This window comes from Gracilinanus agilis, chromosome 1 (genome assembly GCF_016433145.1).
Source record: "Gracilinanus agilis isolate LMUSP501 chromosome 1, AgileGrace, whole genome shotgun sequence".
In the NCBI taxonomy this organism is placed as follows: domain Eukaryota; kingdom Metazoa; phylum Chordata; class Mammalia; order Didelphimorphia; family Didelphidae; genus Gracilinanus; species Gracilinanus agilis.
Genome location: NC_058130.1, coordinates 735,046,121 through 735,063,668, shown reverse-complemented (window position 1 = coordinate 735,063,668; position 17,548 = coordinate 735,046,121). Strand labels below are relative to the sequence as shown.

Here is a 17,548-nt window from a genome sequence, read left to right as displayed (position 1 = left end):
TTCTTCTGGATCTGCTCCTTTCACTCTGCATCAATTCCTGGAGGTCTTTCCTGTTCATATAGAGTTCTTCCAGTTCATTGAGCACAGTAGTATTCCATCACCAACAGATACACAATTTGTTCAGCCATTCCCCAATTGAAGGGCATCTCCTTATTTTCCAATAAACCCAGCAGTGGTATGGCTGGATCAAAGGGCAAGTAGTCTTTTATCACCCTTTGGACATAGTTCTAAATTGCCATCCAGAATGGTTGGATCAGTTCACAACTCCACCAGCAATGCATTAATGTCCCAATTTTGCCACATCCCCTCCAGCATTTATTACTTTCCTTTGCTGTCATTTTAGCCAATCTGCTAGGTATGAAGTGGTACCTCAGAGTTGTTTTGATTTGCATTTCTCTAATTATAAGAAAATTAGAACATTTTTTCACATGCTTATTGATAGTTTTGATTTCTTTATCTGAAAATTGCCTATTCATGTCCCTTGCCCATTTATCAATTGGGGAATGGCTTGATTTTTTGTACAATTGATTTAGCTCCTTATATATTTGAGTAATTAGACCTTTGTCAGAGGTTTTTGTTATAAAGATTTTTTCTTCTGGCTCCTTTTTTCAGAGGAAGGGGATGGGGTTGGGGAGCAGGGAAGGAAGGGAGCAAACATTTATTTAAGTGCCCACTATGTACCAGGTATTGTGCTAAGTGCTTTACAAATATTAAGGGGCCTGGAGGCAGAAGAGGACTCAGTCCTAGGGAATACTCCTTCTAGGCCTTGGAGTTATTGTCTTTTTTTTTTTCTACAGGGACTTTATGGACATGGGGCAGAATGTACTCGGTCAATGCCCCAGAGCAGGACAGGAGGAGGGATGCGGGGCAAGTGGAACTATTGGAAGGTAAGTTTAAGACCCTAGGGAGTTTAATGAGCTTTGGTGGGGAGAAGCTTGCAAAGGAAAACGTTTCTGAAAAACAAGTGAACATACAGTGGTTGCTCACTTCCCATCACTTTGAAGATAGCAGATTTCTCTGTTATGGAAAGCCCTGCACAGTTTTGGTTTCTGCTTCTATTTCTAGGCTGACTACAGGTTATTCTCCTCACATACACACCCTGAATGTTTGTCAGATTGGCTTGCTCATTCCTGTAGGCAGAATTCCCTTTCCTGCTCTGTAGGTTCTCCCCCAAGTCTGAAATGGGGCTTCCCTCTTCCCGCCTACTTGTAGAACACTTCATGGCGGAACTTCACCTGAGATGGAGCTCTACCTCTTCCAAAAGGTCTTTTTTTTTTTTTTTTTTTTTTATTCCTCTGTTTGGGCCAGCCTCATCCAACCTTCTTTCCTGTGTATTTATTTTTTATGTATCTTGATAATCCCTGAACATAATAATAGCAACAAAAGCTGGAATTTATATAGTGTTTTAAGGTTTTCAAAGCATTTTACAGACATTATATCATTTGATCCTCACAACCCTGAGATGGAAATGTTATTAATTATCCCCATTTTTACTGATTAGGAAAGCGAGGCAAACAGATTAGCTCAAAATTGCTTGACTAGTAAGTGTCTGGTGTAAATATGAAAAATGATAAAGGCTGGTATAAATATATAAATTAGTATTTTAATTAAAGCCATGTTTATAGATAAAGTTATCAGACCACGCGCTTGTAAGCATTCAAAACTGCCGCCTCCATTACTGTCTCGAGTCTGCTGGCCAAGAGCCTACTCGCAAAAGAGACCACTCCCTCCTAACCCAGGAGATTTAAGCTCTCCCCTGCGTCAAGACGTTGGAAATGGAAATCAGTTGGACCATGTTGGATCACGGGAAATGTAGTTTTGATACATTTCCCTTGTCCATAGAAATATATATATATTTAGAATGGCATTCCCCAAATTTCACTTTTTACACTGGGGCTGGATTTGAACTCAGATTTGCCTTATTCCTAGCTCTTGAATCTCCCAGTGGTCAGGGAAGCTTCTTGAGATCAGAGACATTTCTAGTACTTAAATGTTAGTTTAAGTGCTAGACACTTAAATATTAGTTTCATTTGTTCATTCACTTTAGATATTTGATTAAATGTTTCCTGTGTGCTAGGTCCTGAATCAGGTGCTAGAGATAGGAAGATGAGACACAGAGGCTCCTTTCAATTAGCTTTTGACTTAATCAAAGGAACATCCTTCCTCCCACCTCCCCCTTCTTTATCTCCCCCCAAAAAAGAGTATAAAGGAAAATGAGGGAAAGTTTTGGCTAAGAAAGTAGAGGAGAAAGGGAGAGATCATTTTAGAGGGTTCTGGAGAAGGTGCCTCCCAGGAAAGGTAGAGAATCCAGGATCATAGCCCCATACTTGGAGGTCAGCTCATCTGTACCCCTCATTCTACAGAGACAATATTGGAGCCCAAGGGAATTGTTTAGGGTTGCAAGAGTGAGTAGTAGAATTGAAATTTGAACCCAAGACCTCTGACTCCAAATCCTGTGCTCCTCACAGGATAACAATGCATGGTTAAATCTAGTCTCGGCATAGAGCTGAGGAGTGGATGTGAACAAAGAAGCAGAGATGTTTAAGGGGAGGATGAGAATTGGGTCTTTGACTGGAATGTAGACTGAAGGGCAGGAGGGGATAAACCTGGTAGTGTAAGGTGGTGTGCAGGATTTTAAAGGATCCTTGGATATGAAAATCTGTTAGCCATGGGGATATCCTGGAATTTTTTTTTTAAATAAATAAAAACAATACTGTGTATTGGCTCCAAGGCAGAAGAGTGGTAAGGGCTAGGCAATGGGGGTCAAGTGACTTGCCCAGGGTCACACAGCTGGGAAGTGTCTGAAGCCAGATTTGAACCTAGGACCTCTCGTCTCTAGGCCTGGCTCTCAATCCACTGAGCTACCTAGCTGCTCCCTGGAATTGTTATTGTTGTTGTGGTTTTTAATAAAGGAGGAGTATTTTGTGGCCAAAGAATGAAATTCCCAATGTCGGAGTAGGAACATTACTTAGGCTACATGGTTGGGGGGAATAGAAGCAGGTTAGGAGGCTCCATGCTATCACAGGGGTTTGTAACTTGGGATCAATGTGGATTTTAAAAACATTGATAATTATTTCATTGCACTTAGTTTCCTTTGTCATCCCATGTGTTTTGCTTAATTTTAGGCATTTAGAAATGAACAGTCCATAGGCTTCACCAGACTGACTGCCAAAGGGGTCCAGGACTAAGGGCCTCTGTTCTCTGCAAGGCTGAGTCTGTACCATTATCAAAGCAGCATATGACAGGGAGCAGAGCTAGCATTCTGATCTCTGACTGCTTTCACAGAGACTTCACGACTCCAGGCCTCATTCTTACTGGAGAAGTCTCAGAAGAGACTTAGCTTGATTCAGGGTAGCCCATTGACCTCTAGAACCAAGCTCAAAATAGATTCCTTCCATTTTGATTGAGGGTCTGAGGAGTGCTCACATCGATTAAGAAGGGATCTAGTCTGCTTTACTGTCAGGCTTTTGAAGTCATGGTTGGTCACTGCATTAGTTGGAGTTTCAAGTCTTGGAGTACAGTTTTCCTTTATATTTTCTCATAGTCGTATAAACTTTCTTAGTTCTGCTTGCTTCGCTCTGCATCTGTTTATACAAGCCTTCCCAAGTTTCTCTGCACTCTTCACATTAATTTCTTACAGCACAATAATATTCATGTACCATAATTTGTCAGCCATTCCCCAATCTCTGGGTACACAGTTTCCTTCTATGATTATTTTTGTACATGAGGGACTTTTACCTCTCTTTGATCTTAGGGCATATGCTTATTACTAATATCATTTTGTTCAAAGGGTAAAAATGGCTTAGTGACTTTTTTAGTATAATTTCAAAGGATTTTCTAAAATAGTGTAAGAATTTAAATTTAGGTTTTTATGCTAATATGAAAATTCTAAAGTAATATTCTGGTCGTAGATTTAAAAATATTACAACTTAAGTCAAAATGACTGTTAGCAGCTTTATTTATAAAGAAGTGGAAAGAGTGAAAGTGGAAAAATGGAGATAAAGAAACAGAAAATACTGCCTAGCTACAAATACCCTAAATTTAATCCTAATGTCTCCAGACTGCAAATGCAAATCCAAAAGCAAATCTCACCAGAATCCAAAGTCAGAAAGCAAAATCCTCGGAGACTCGAGACTAACACCACCAAGAATTTCACCAGAACTCATGCTGAAGCAAGCAGAGAAGGTCTCCTCACCTGAAGAACCAAGGAAAGAATCACTCTACTCATCACCAGAAGCAAACTGCAAGATCCAGGGAGTCTCCTCCTCCAGTCTGGCTCACTGATGAAGAGTGAATGACTGAATCCTAGAGCTGACTTTTTGAAATCAGTTTCTCCACACACTTCTGTTGTTCCCCCACTTTACAAGAACCAATCTCAGTTTTTCAGTTTGCCTAGCATTGCCCAAGGGGGTGGGGGGACTGAGGCAGAGTGACCTTTGGAGGTATGAGCTTACTCTAGACCAGTGATGGGCAAACTTTTTAAAGAGGGGTCCAAAGGAAAAGAAATGCTCATTTGTCAGTCTGTTTCTAAGGCAACTCTTTGGAAGTTTCATTGTATTGTATCCTACTCATTGTATTCTTCAGATTAGGAATAATGTCACAGCAGGGTTTCAGGGGGCCAAATCTGGCCCTCAGGCTGAAGTTTGCCCATCACTGCTCTAGAAAGTGTCTCTTACTTAGTGTCAAGAAGGGGTATTTTAATTTCTTGATATGATTAGCTAAAAATAGTCAAGGGGAGAATTAATCCTATCTTCACAGTAGTTTTGATCAATTTAAAACCAATTCGTGGTTCCATCAGTGGTATATTATTGAGCCTCTCTTCTCATAGCCACTCCAGTATTCACTAGTTAAGTATTTTGTCATTTTTGTCTTTGTCATCTTTGTCAATTTGATGAATACATTGTAAAGTTGCTAATATCCATAAACATTTATTAAGCAACTACAATGTGCCAGACACAGTAAAGTCTTATGAATATAATTAATAAAACATTACATTTTAATTTTGTATTCATCTTTATTAATAAGTTGGGGCATTTTTTCACCTGGTCATTGATAGCATGCTAGTCCTTTTGAAAGCTGCTTATTTGTGTTCTTTGACCATTGCATCACTGGGGAATGGTTCTGTTGTTAAATATTTGTATCAGTTCCAAGTGCATCTTGGATATCAGACCTTTAACATACAGTCAATCCTCAACTTTCACGGGGGTAATATTCTTCTTTTTTTTTTTTAATCATTGATTAAGACCTAATTCCATATTATTGATAGTTGGGCTAGAGTTATCATTTAGTGTCTACCTCCCCAATAATATCCCCATCAGCCCATGTGTTCAAGCAGTTGTTTTTCTTCTGTGTTTCTACTCCCACAGTTCTTCCTTTGAATGTGACTAGTTTTCTTTCTCATAAGTCCCTCAGCCTTGCACTGGATCCTTCCATTGCTGTTAGTAGAGAAATCCCTTATGTTCGAATGTAATGGGGTTAATATTCTTAGCAAACAGAAAGTAAGTAAAACAAGTGAATTGATACATTGAACCTATGGAGAATAGACTGTTAGGTGCCTGAGACCACCAAAAACTAATCTTTCACTAAAGATTGCTGAAAATAGGATTAGCTCTCCCCTTGCCTATTTTTAGCTAATCAAATCAAGAACTTAAAGTACCCCTACTTACCATTAAGTATGAGAATTCACAAGTCACTTACTAGAGTAAGTGACAACTCTAAAGGCCACTGCCCCCTCCCTTGGGCAGTGCTAGGCAAATTGCAAGACTACCATTGGTTTCTATGAAAGAGGAGTGACAGGAAGTGACATGGAAAAAAGGCATAGAAAAAGAGACCAGCATGGTCTAGGATTCATTCCCTTCTTGGCATTTGGAGAGATTGGTTCCGAGCATTCCTTTCCTGGCTTCTGGAGAGATTGGTTGTGGAGATTCCTGCTTTGGCTTTGGAGGAGGCTGCATTGGTGGAACCCTGCCTGAAGACACCACCAGGACTTCTGGCTTGGAGAGATTCCTTCCTTGGTTCTTCAGATATGAGGAAACCCTCTCTGCTCATTGGTGCTTTGGTTGGATACTCCCTTCAGTGTGAGTTCTGGTGAGATTCTTGGCGGTCTTAGCCTTGTGTATAGCTGATTCTTCAGCTTCTTTGGATTTCGGCTTCCTAATTAGGACTTTGCATTCTGGTGAGATTCGCATCTCTGTGGTCTGGAGACATTAAGATTAAACTTAGGATATTTGTAGCTAGGCAATACTTTCTGTCTATGTTTTTCCACTTTCACTCTTTCCACCTCTTTGTAAATAAAGCTGCTAACAGTTTTTTCTGGCTTAGGGATAATATTTTGAATTTGTGACCACAAAATTGAATTTATAACTCTTATTTAGTCAAAACCCTGATTTAACCCTTACATTGCATATAGTTCTTTATAGCAAGACATTAATTCTAATAATACTCACTTTTCCTAACACAGGAACCATGAAATAATTCATAAAATGCAAGGGAGAGGAGAGACAACACTGGACTGGATTGGGAAGGGGAAGGGACAGCACTACGTCAGGAGAAACCCCACCCCAACCCCCAAGGTGGAAAAGGAAAAGAGGCAACCTGCCACTATAGTGGAACCATTCCCCATGAAAAGCATCTGATGCAGGACTGGGCAGCTCTTGAAGGCTTAATGAGAGGGTGCTTCACCCCTCTCATTTTTCTCTCTAATGTTCATAGCCACAAATATACAAGGATGCCAATGAAAAAGTGAGATGAGGTTGCTAATAAAATGACAGAAATGCTTGAAGTTGTAAAAGTTAGCATACAGGAATGTTGAGACTTGACTGTATGTCTCTCTAAAGATTTTTTCCCATTTAATTGTTTCTCTTCTAGTTCTAGCTACATTGATTTTGTTCTTATGAAAACTTTTTAGTTTTGTTGAAACCAGGTGGAACTGTCTATTGTATCTTCTAGGATTAAGAATTCTTCCTCTAGGAATAGTTGTACAAAAGTACCTCCTTTTTTATGTGTGACCTTTATTTTAGATATATATACATTTAGAACTTATTGTGGCATATGGTGCAAAATGCTATTCTAAACTTGTTTTTTGTCAAATTGCTTTCCAGTTTTCTAATTTTTTTGGATAACGTATCTTTAGTAGTTAGGGTCCTTGGGTTAATCAAACACTGGCCCATTACTCTTTTCACTCTAAGCTTCATACATGGAATCGTATGCAGTCAGAGATCTTCTCAGGGGACTTCTTTTTTTAATTTTTATTTTTAGAAATTTTTAGGAAAATTTTCCATGGTTACATGATTCATGTTCTTACTCTCCTCACCCCCACCCCCCTAGTTTCCACTGGTTTTTACATGTGTCATTGATCAAGACCTATTTTCATATTTTTTTTTTTTAACCCTTGTACTTCGGTGTATTGTCTCATAGGTGGAAGAGTGGTAAGGGTAGGCAATGGGGGTCAAGTGACTTGCCCAGGGTCACACAGCTGGGAAGTGGCTGAGGCCGGGTTTGAACCTAGGACCTCCTGTCTCTAGGCCTGACTCTCACTCCACTGAGCTACCCAGCTGCCCCTCTATTTTCATATTATTGATAATTGCACTGGGGCGCGTTTAGAATCTGCATCCCAAATCCTCAGGGACTTCCTGTTGGAGAGATTTCACACACATACTTACAGTAAGGTGGCTTAAAAAAAAAAAGACATATAGGCCATGTGTAATTAATAGCAAATGAGGGTGGCTTCTCTGCTCCTAAGCTCTTTTCACTTCAGTGCATCTTCTATAAAGCTAACCTAATGCATAGGCCTGACCATGTCATTCCAGTGACTCCCAATTATTGCCTTCAGGATAAGCTTTTCCCAATCTGCCTCAAGCTAGGCCTTCCAGGACGATGGCTTATTATTCCTCTTCATATGGTCTTATGTTCTGAATTGGCCTCTGTTCCCCTCTTGATTATTGGCTTGAGTTGTCTCCTTGTGTTCACTATGCACTCACCCCTCACTTAGATTTCATTGGTTCCCTGGTTCTTTCAAGGCTCAGCCCCTTCATCTCCCCAGTTACTAGCATCTCTCCTTCCCGCTCCACATGCTCCACAAATTATTTTACTTTTATTATGTTTACACTTATATGTTTTTCTATTTTTTCCTCACATTAGAACATTAATTTCTGGTAGGCAGGGATTTCCTTGGTATCCCAGAGCCTTACACATAAGCATTTATTTAACTCTTGCTGAATACATAAAGGAAGGATGGAATAAGTTGGAGATGCCCAGAAGGTCCCCCTCTTCCTCCTTTGTTAAGGGAGGCTTCCTGTCTTCTTCTTGGAACTTTTCCCAACTGCCCAGAGCAATTTTTCTCTGCTCCAAGGCTCTGTAGCCCTGCTCGTCTTTACCACATAGTCTCAAACCTACTTGCTTATCTTCTCAGAAACAGAACTTGGGGCTTCAATCTGGCCCTTGTGAGCAAGGGAATCCTTCTTTGATTTCTTTGACTTCTTTGTCTGTAAAATGGGGATAATTACCTGTACTCTGTCCATCTCATCAGTGCTTTTGAAAAACCAATGCTTTATCAATTGTGAACTGTTGTTTAAAGAGGCTGTGATTGTTTCTTGCCCATTATAACTTCAGTAAAGAGATTGACTGCTATTTCTTTGGAACATGAGAGCTCCTCTCATTCTCCCAGGCTAGGCCAGGAGAGCCTTCCAAATGGAAAAGCTTTCCCTCATAGGCATAGTCCCCAGAGTGATGGGCTTTGTGCCTGTTGTTCAAGTACCTACACAGATGAGGTCAGAGAGGTATTGGCCAGAGCCAAGAGATGTTCTCCAAGACCTTTTGCCAAGTGGCTAGGGTGTCAGTGGAGGGAGGACCGACACAGAGGAAATCATGGCTCCTTGGAGTATTGGACTGTCTCATCAGTTTAGCAAGCATATATTAAGTGCCCCCTTTGTGCCAGGCTCTGACTTCAGGGAGTTTACTCCTCTTGGGGGACATGTTATGCCAATAGAAGAAGAAACAAAAAATTCATTTGAGAGGGAAGAAGGGAGCTCTTGAGCTTGAAGGAAGCTAAGAATTGTAAGAGTGGGACTAAGGAGGTGGGTATGTAGAGGGCTGGAGGAGAAAGATGAGACTTTGAATTTAAGGAACAAAAAACAAGCTTAGTTTGGGCCCTGCATAGAGTACATAAAGTATTCTGTGTGAAATACATTTGGAAAGGCTGGATGGCTCCACATTGTAAAAGGCCTTTGAAGCCAAAGCAGGAATTCATGTATTTTTCTCCGAGGTAATAGAGAGCCAGAGGAGATTTTGTAATAGGAGTGTAACTTGGTCAACTTTGTGCTTTTGGAAAACTCTTGTGGCCTCAGGATGGAAGATGGTTTGGAGAGGGGAAAGATTGGAAGCCTTGTCCATGTGGATGGGATAGGTGATAGGGGCAGGTACTAGGGTAGTTGTGGTTGGGAAGAATGGGACTAGCAGGCAAGACAAAGACTTAATAAGACCAGGGGACTGAATGGAAGTGAATGGAGAGGGATGGGATAGAAGAGGAGCAGTGGAAGGCTATAAACCCAAATCCTTGGAAAGATGGCAATGCCCTCAACAGAGGATGAGAAGATTTGGGGAAAAGATACAAGTGCCATTTTGGACATGTTGATCTTGGTAATCACATAGGACATAGAAGTTCCCAGCCAGTTCCCAGCTGGCAGTTAGCCATACAAGACTAGAGGTCAGGAGAGAGACCAGGACTAAAGACATCTGTAGTGTATGGATCACTGAATTCATAAGAGCTGATGAGATTGCAGAGAGAGATCTAGGCCCAGGACAGACACTATGTTTAGGGAGCAGGAAATGAGTGGTAATTCAGTAAAGAAATTTGAAAAAAGTGGTCATTCAGAAAGGAAGAGGACCAGGGGAGAGCAGGGTCATCACATAAGTCAAGGGAGGAGGGGAGAGTGATCAAGAAGGGGGGAAATGAGCAGTATAAGCTTTAGAGAGGCTAATGAAGTTAAGGACATCATAATTAGATCAGTTGACCATCAAGGGCAAGGACTGTGCCTTTTCCTCTGTTTTGTATTCCCCTTGATATATCTAGTACAATGCTAGGCAGAGAAATAATTACTAGCCAGTTCTTGAAATGAATGGCTTAAGATTAAAATGTTAAGAGATTGGGGGGTGGGGGGTGGTAGGAGAAAGAGTTAGGTGGCTCAGTGCATAGACAGCCAGGCTTGGAGAAGGGAAGTTCTGGGTTCAAATCTAGCCTCAGACACATCCTGACTGTGTGATCTGGGACAAGTCACTTGACCCTCTTTTCCTACCCCAGCATTGGGGAAGGTTTTCTATTTGGAATGCCCAGAGAGCAAATTCAAGCTGTCTGTGAGTCCCCAGCATTATGGAGAAAGCCTAGGAAGGAAGTGCTTGCTTTGGGCAGCTGGATAGAAAGGCAGGGCATGCAAAAAATGTCCTTGGGCCCTGGGAAGAGGGGGAATGGAGTAGCTCCCCTATGCTGGGGGGGTGGGGGTGGGGCAACATGCTTGTCAAAATTTTGCCAACACTGGCCTAGCTTTTACCACTCTTTTGCCTTGGAACCAATTCACAGTATTGATTCTAAGACAGAAGGTAAGTGTTTTAAAAAAGAATGAGGAGATGAATTACTTTGCACTCTATTTCATATTACCTCCAAGGTCTAATTGGGTCTGACTTCAATTTGAGGTAGGAATAGAGGGATAGAGGAATAGAGCTCTTGGAGATTCAACCCAGGTCAGATGCTTCCTAAGTCACTGTCAGGTCAGGACCATCTAGAAGAGAATTGAACCGGGGGAGAGACAATCCAGCCCTATGTCTTGGGGAGCTACTTAAGAGACATGTCCTGGGATGGAGAATTAGGGGCTATGGGCAAGGCCCCCAGCTTCAGGTGCACAGTTGTGATTATGCCTTCTCTTTTTCTCCTTTCCCTGACCCAGTCCTTGAGGCCCGAGTTAGACAACTCCAGACTGAGAATGTGTCTGAAGTGACGGTAAATCGTGTGGAAGTGACCCCCTTGAGGACAAGAAACCAGAAGGATTTGCAGGCCCTTGGACTGATGGAGGATGGAGCCAAACAAGATGCCAGTAGTTCTGCCCAGGTGGTGCATAAAGCTTCAAGCCGGTGGGTGGAGAAACTCAGTCAGGAAAAGAGTGACTTGCACAAGAGACAGAAGGTCTTGGAAGTCAAGCTCAAGAGCCAGAACTTTTGTGAATCCCAGCTAAAGAAGAGAGAAAAAGCATTTCATGCCAGAAAACAGAAACCAAAACTTGCCAAACCAAAGACCTCTATTTGTATAGAGAAAGACATAAGAGAGCTGGACCCCCCAGTCAAGCAGATGCCTGAGGTGGTTAGACATTCCAGAAAACAACTTTTCATTTTGGCCTGTCTGGAATGCTTCCTCTCTCTGGGCCATCTAGCACAAGCCAATCACCTGCTTCTCTCCTACTTTAATCGCCCGTGCCACCGGAAACAGCTGACCCTGTCCATGTACAACAGCCTCTTGAAAGCCTGGGCCAAGGAGGTAAGACTGTCTGTGCCAGGGCTGCTTCCCCAAGAGGCCAGTGGTGGGTGGTCTCCCTTTCCCTTTGCCCAAGTTGCCACTGGTGCTTATGAAATCCTGCCCTGGCCTCTGGGCTGCATGTGTGGGTAGCCTGAAGAGAGGGCAGCCCTCTGGCAACACCTTGTACTTGAAGCCACTCTGAATCTTCCTCTCCCCTTCCTCCTCCCCCGTCACCAAATCTTAGCAAGCTGTTACTGGGTATGTTTTTAGAATGTTCCCATTCGATCTCCAAAAGTAACAGTATTCCCTTAAGTGTGTTTAACAGTCTTTGCTGTCCAAAACCCTTCCTTTTTCCTTCTCATTAAGACTCACAACAACTCTCTGAGGTAATAGTCCCACTTCACAAATGAAGAAACTGAGGTTCAGAAAAATTAATTGGCCCATGCCCAAAGCTTCTAAATTCTTGCCCAGAGCAGGCTGAGAATTTTCCTGCCTGGGTAGTCCACTCCCCTCCATCCAGCCCATTTTTCCCCCAGTGACATACTGTCTCTCCTACCTTCATTGTACCCATATGCACATCCTTTAGGGAAGCTCATAAGGTGGGGGACAGATGGCAGCTCCATCATCAACGCAGTGGGCTCCCTGAATCTGACTCTAGTATGTTGCCTTCTTTCTTTTTTGGCAGTACAGTGGGGTAGGTAGCGTGGGGGGAATTATTAAGACAAGTGTGACTTTGCAGTCCACAAGTTGTTTAAGGAGGGAAGCAGGGTAAAGGAATCATTTGTTTGAGGACCAGTGGACATGGGGGGTGTGGGGGGGAGGTGTTGGAAAGGAGTGGTTCCATGAGGGCTTGGGCAGGGCTCCTGTGACCAAGGGCTCAGGGCTTTCCTCTTTCCCCTTCTCTCAGGGTTCCTTGCATCAAATAAGCACCCTGTTTTCCATGATGAATATGTCAAAGCTGAATCCTGACTTGGTTTCCTATGCTGCAGCTCTGGAGTGTATGGGCCGAGTCAATGCAGACTTCAAACTCATCAAGAGGTAAAGCTGCCCCTGAGCCTAAGGAGGGTCCCTCACTTTGGTCAGGCATGTCTTTTCTCTCCTTGGGAATCAGTGCAGTGTGCCTAGCACCCCTGTGCTGGACTGCCATTCTGGACTGCCTTCTGCTCAAAGATCTGGAGGTGATCACCTAGGCCAGTCCCTTCACTTTATTTTTATTTTATTCATTTATTTATTTTTAAACCCTTAACTTCTGTGTATTGGCTCCTAGGTGGAAGAGTGGTAAGGGTGGGCAATGGGGGTTAAGTGACTTGCCCAGGGTCACATGGCTAGGAAGTGTCTGAGGCCGGATTTGAACCCAGGACCTCCTGTCTCTAGGCCTGACTCTCAATCCACTGAGCTACCCATCTGCCCCTAGTCCCTTCACTTTAGACATGAGGAAATCAAGAATCAACAAAGTGAAGGGACTTACTCCAGGTCATAGAAATCAAAATTCAGGATTTGAACCCAAGTCTTCTGACTCCTAAGCCAGTGGGTCTCCCTTGAAGGGCCTTAGAATTAGACTGACATTCTACTTCCCAGTCTTCCAGTGCAATCTTTCCACAACTTTAATCCCAGACTTGAATTAGTTGATCTCTCCAGGTCCTGGTCTTCATTCTGATCTGGACTTAACAGCAGCTTACCCACTTAGCACATGTATTGGGCCTGGAAGGAGGCTTACTTGACTCCTCTCACCTTCTCTGAACCTGCCTGTAGTCCTGCCCAGACTTAGCTCTGTAGTCCACAAGTCCTGGAGTTACCCAGGTCTCTATTCTCTGATCATTCACACTCTCATGCCCTTGTTTCTCCTTGAAAGGCCTTTTTAATGCTATCCTCAAGGACTAATGTCAAGGTCTAGACCTGCTAGATGAGGTCTCCCTTTCCAACTTCAGAGACTTGTTTTTTTGTTTGTTTGTTTTGTTTTTTTAAAACCCTTACCTTCTCTCTTGGCTCCAAGGCAGAAGAGTGGTAAGGATAGGCAATGGGGGTCAAGTGACTTGCCCAGGGTCACACAGCAGGGAAGTGTCTGAGGCCAGATTTGAACCTAGGACCTCTCGTCTCTAGGTCTGGCTCTCAATCCACTGAGCTACCCAGCTGCCCCCCACTCCCAACCCCTCAACTTCAGAGACTTGTGATCCTGATCTTTACGCCTTTTCCTGATTTGTAGTTTAGTACTCTGGCCACCAGGTCACACTGGAAAGTCTTCTTCCTTTTTTAACTTCTTTTTTTTTTCCTTTAATTAAAAAAAAATTAAATCTGAATTTTAAATCTAAATTTTCTCCCGCCTATTGGGAAACCAAAACCAAAACCTATTACAAGTATGTATAGCCATGCAAAACAATTTTCTACATTAGTTGTGTTCTTTCTTGTCCCCTCCCCACAAAAAAAAGCAAGAAAAAGGAAGAAAATATACACATATCAGTCTGCTCTCTGGATCCATCAGCTTTTTATTTATTTATTTTTAATTTTATTGATTAAGAAAATTTTTCCATGGTTACATGATTCATATTCTTTCCCTCTCCTCCTCTCACCCCCCCCTCCCATGGCCAACAAGCAATTCCACTGGTCATTAATCAAGACCTATTTCTATATTAATTGATAATTGCACTAGGGCAGTGATGGGCAAACTTTTTAAAGAGGAGGGGTGCCAAAAGAAAGGAAATGCTCATCTGTCAGTCTGTTTCTAAGGCAACTCTTTGGAAGTTTCATTGTATTGTATCCTACTCATTGTATTCTTCAGATTAGGAATAATGTCACCAGCACCCAGCTAGTTTGTCCATCACTGAACTAGGGTGATCATTTAGAGTCTGCATCCCCAAGCATATCTCCATTGACCCATGTGGTCAAGCAGTTGTTTTTCTTCTGTGTTTCTGCTCCCACAGTTCTTTCTCTGGATGTGAATAGTGTTCTTTCTCATAAGTCCCTCTGAATTGTCCTGGATCCTTGCATTGCTGCTAGTAGAGAAGTCCATTATGTTCGATTGTGCCACAGTGTACCAGTCTCTGTGTACAATGTTCTTCTGGTTCTGCTCCTTTCATTCTGCATCAATTCCTAGAAGTTGTTCCAGTTCACATGGAATTCTTACTTTGAGCACAATAGTATTCCATCACCAAAAGATATCACAATTTGTTCAGCCATTCCCCAATCGAAAGGCATACCCTTCATTTTCCAATTTTTTGCCACCACAAAGATCGCAGCTATCAGTGTTTTTGTACAAGACTTTCCTTATGATCTCTTTGGCGTATAAACCCAGCAGTGGTATGGCTGGATCAAAGGGCAGGCATTCTTTTAGCACCCTTTGGGCATAGTTCTAAATTGCCATCCAGAATGGTTGGATCAGTTCACAACTCCACCAGCAATGCATTAATGTCCCAATTTTGCCACATCCCCTCCAACATTTATTACTTTCCTTTGCTGTCATTTTAGCCAATCTGCTAGGTGTGAAGTGGTACCTCAGAGTTATTTTGGTTTACATTTCTCTAATTATAAGAGAATTAGAACACTTTTTCACATGCTTATTGATAGTTTTGATTTCTTTATCTGAAAATTGCCTATTCATGTTCGTTGCCCATTTATCAATTGGGGAATGGCTTGATTTATTGTACAATTGATTTAGCTCCTTATTTGAATAATTAGACCTTTGTCAGAGGTTTTTGTTAAAAAGATTTTTTTCCCAATTTGTTGCTTCCCTTCTAATTTTGGTTGTATTGGTTTTGTTTGTACAAAACCTTTTTAATTTAAATGTAATCAAAATTATTTATTTTACACTTTGTACTTTTTTCTAACTCTTGTTTGGTCTTGAAATCTTTCCTTTCCCAGAGATCTGACAGGTATACTATTCTGTGTTCACCTAATTTACTTATAGTTTCTTTCTTTATATTCAAGTCATTCACCCATTCTGAATTTATCTTGGTGTAGGGTGTGAGATGTTGATCTAAACCTAATCTCTCCCATACTGTTTTCCAATTTTTCCAGCAGTTTTTGTCAAATAGTGAATTTTTGTCCCAAAAGCTGGGCTTTTTGGGTTTATCATACACTGTGTTGCTGAAGTCATTTACCCCAAGTCTATTCCACTGATCCCCCCTTCTGTCTTTTTACCAATACCTTATTGTTTTGATGACCGCTGCTTTATAGTACAGTTTAAGATCTGGTACTGCTAGGTCCCCATCCTTTACTTTTTTTTCATTACTTCCCTTGATATTCTTATTCTTTTGTTTTTCCAAATGAACTTTGTTATAGTTTTTTCTAATTCAGTAAAAAAGTTTCTTAGTAGTTTGATAGGTATGGCACTGAATAAGTAAATTAATTTGAGTAGGATTGTCATTTTTATTATGTTAGCTCATCCTACCCATGAGCAATCCATCAGCTTTCTATCTGGAGGTAGTCAGGTTGTTTCAATACGAGTCCTTTGGAATTATGGTAGGGTCTTGTGTTGATCCGTTACTAAGCCTTCCAAAGTTGATTTTTACAATATTACTATTTATAACAGCAGCATTTTATAGTGTTGTTGGAATAAATATTTCTGGTTCTGCTTATTTCACTTTGTTTTAATTACTACAAGCTTTCCATATTTTTCTAGGGGAGAAAAAGGGAAGGGGGAGGAGGTATTCTTCCAAAAACTTTTTGTGAAGTGATATGGTGTGTGTGTACACACGCACACGCACACGCGCACGCGCACGCGCCACAAGAGCAGTAAGTGCTAGGCAAAAGAAGTTGAATGACTTGCCCAGGGTTTCATAGCTAGGAAATGTCTGAGGCCAGATTTGAATCCAGGTCCTTCTGACTCCAAGCCTGCCACTCTCAGATCCATTGTGCTGCCTAGCCACCTCTGCAATATAGTCTATCCCTAAGCGGGAGAGAATTAAAACACAGAAAGAAAACTAAACCATCAACTAATGAAAGTTGATGCAAAAATGTTAACTAAAATATTTTAAGAAGACTACAGCAACATATCCCAAAGATCATACACTTTGATCAGGTTGGATTTATGCCAGGATTGCAGGGCTGGTTCATATATCAGGGAAATTATGAATATAATTAATCACATTTATAACAGTAGAACAAACAACAAAATTCATACTACCAAATCAAAAAAAGCAGAAAAGCTTTTGACAAGCTACATTTTAGTTAAAGCAGAGGAATAAGCACATTTTTCCTTAATCTAGTGAAACCAAGAGCCAATATTATCTCTAATGGGAATAAGCAGGAGGCCTAGGGTAAAGCAAGGATGTCCCCTCTTGCCCACTACCATTCATTGGAGTGCCAAGAATGCTAGCTGTTGCAGGAAGACAAAAAAAGGAAATTGGAGGAGTAAGCAGAGGTAAAAAAAGAAACAAATGTAGATAATGTGATAGTTTACCTAGAAAATTCTAGAGAGATTGCTAAAAATCTAATCAAGGTAATTAACCTTTTCAGCAAAGTTGCAGGATATAAAAGAAGCATAAAGAAGGCATCATATTTTTGTTTATTACTAGTAAAATCCATCAGGAAGAGAGAGAAATTCCATTTAAAATAACTAATATGTAACAAAGTATAAAATACTTGGGACTTCACCAGCCTAGACATACACAGGAATTATTTGAACACAATTATAAAACACTTTGTACAACTAAAGACAAATCTAAATAATTAGAGAAGTATTCATTGCTAATTGATATAGCAGTGAGCCAATAAAATAAAAATATCTGTGCTGTCTTAATTTACTTACCAAGGACCATATTAGTCAAACTACTAGTGCCATATTAATCAAACAACTACCAATGTATCAACTACCAATATTTCAAAAAGTTAGGAATAAAACAATAAAATCCATTTGGAGGAACAGAATGTCAAGAATCTCAAGGAAAGTAATGAAAACAAGTGAGAAGGAAAGGGGGCTTAGCAGTTCTAGATCTCAAAATGTACTCCACAAAGCAGTAATCAAAAACAATATGATACTGGTTTAGAAATAGATTGATTAGTAAGACTAGATTAGAGATATACAAAAAAACATACATATAAACAAGCACAGTA

General features: G+C 41.1%; 1 protein-coding gene across 1 annotated transcript in view; it reads left to right on the top strand.

The window, feature by feature from the left end:
- POLRMT (RNA polymerase mitochondrial) overlaps positions 1-17,548 on the top strand; it is a 46,433-nt gene that overhangs the window by 6,224 nt on the left and 22,661 nt on the right. The window contains exons 2-4 of the mRNA XM_044672547.1: positions 798-887; positions 10,938-11,521; positions 12,408-12,538. Coding sequence (XP_044528482.1) covers positions 798-887; positions 10,938-11,521; positions 12,408-12,538 — 805 coding nt within the window. The remainder of the gene's footprint in view (positions 1-797; positions 888-10,937; positions 11,522-12,407; positions 12,539-17,548) is intronic.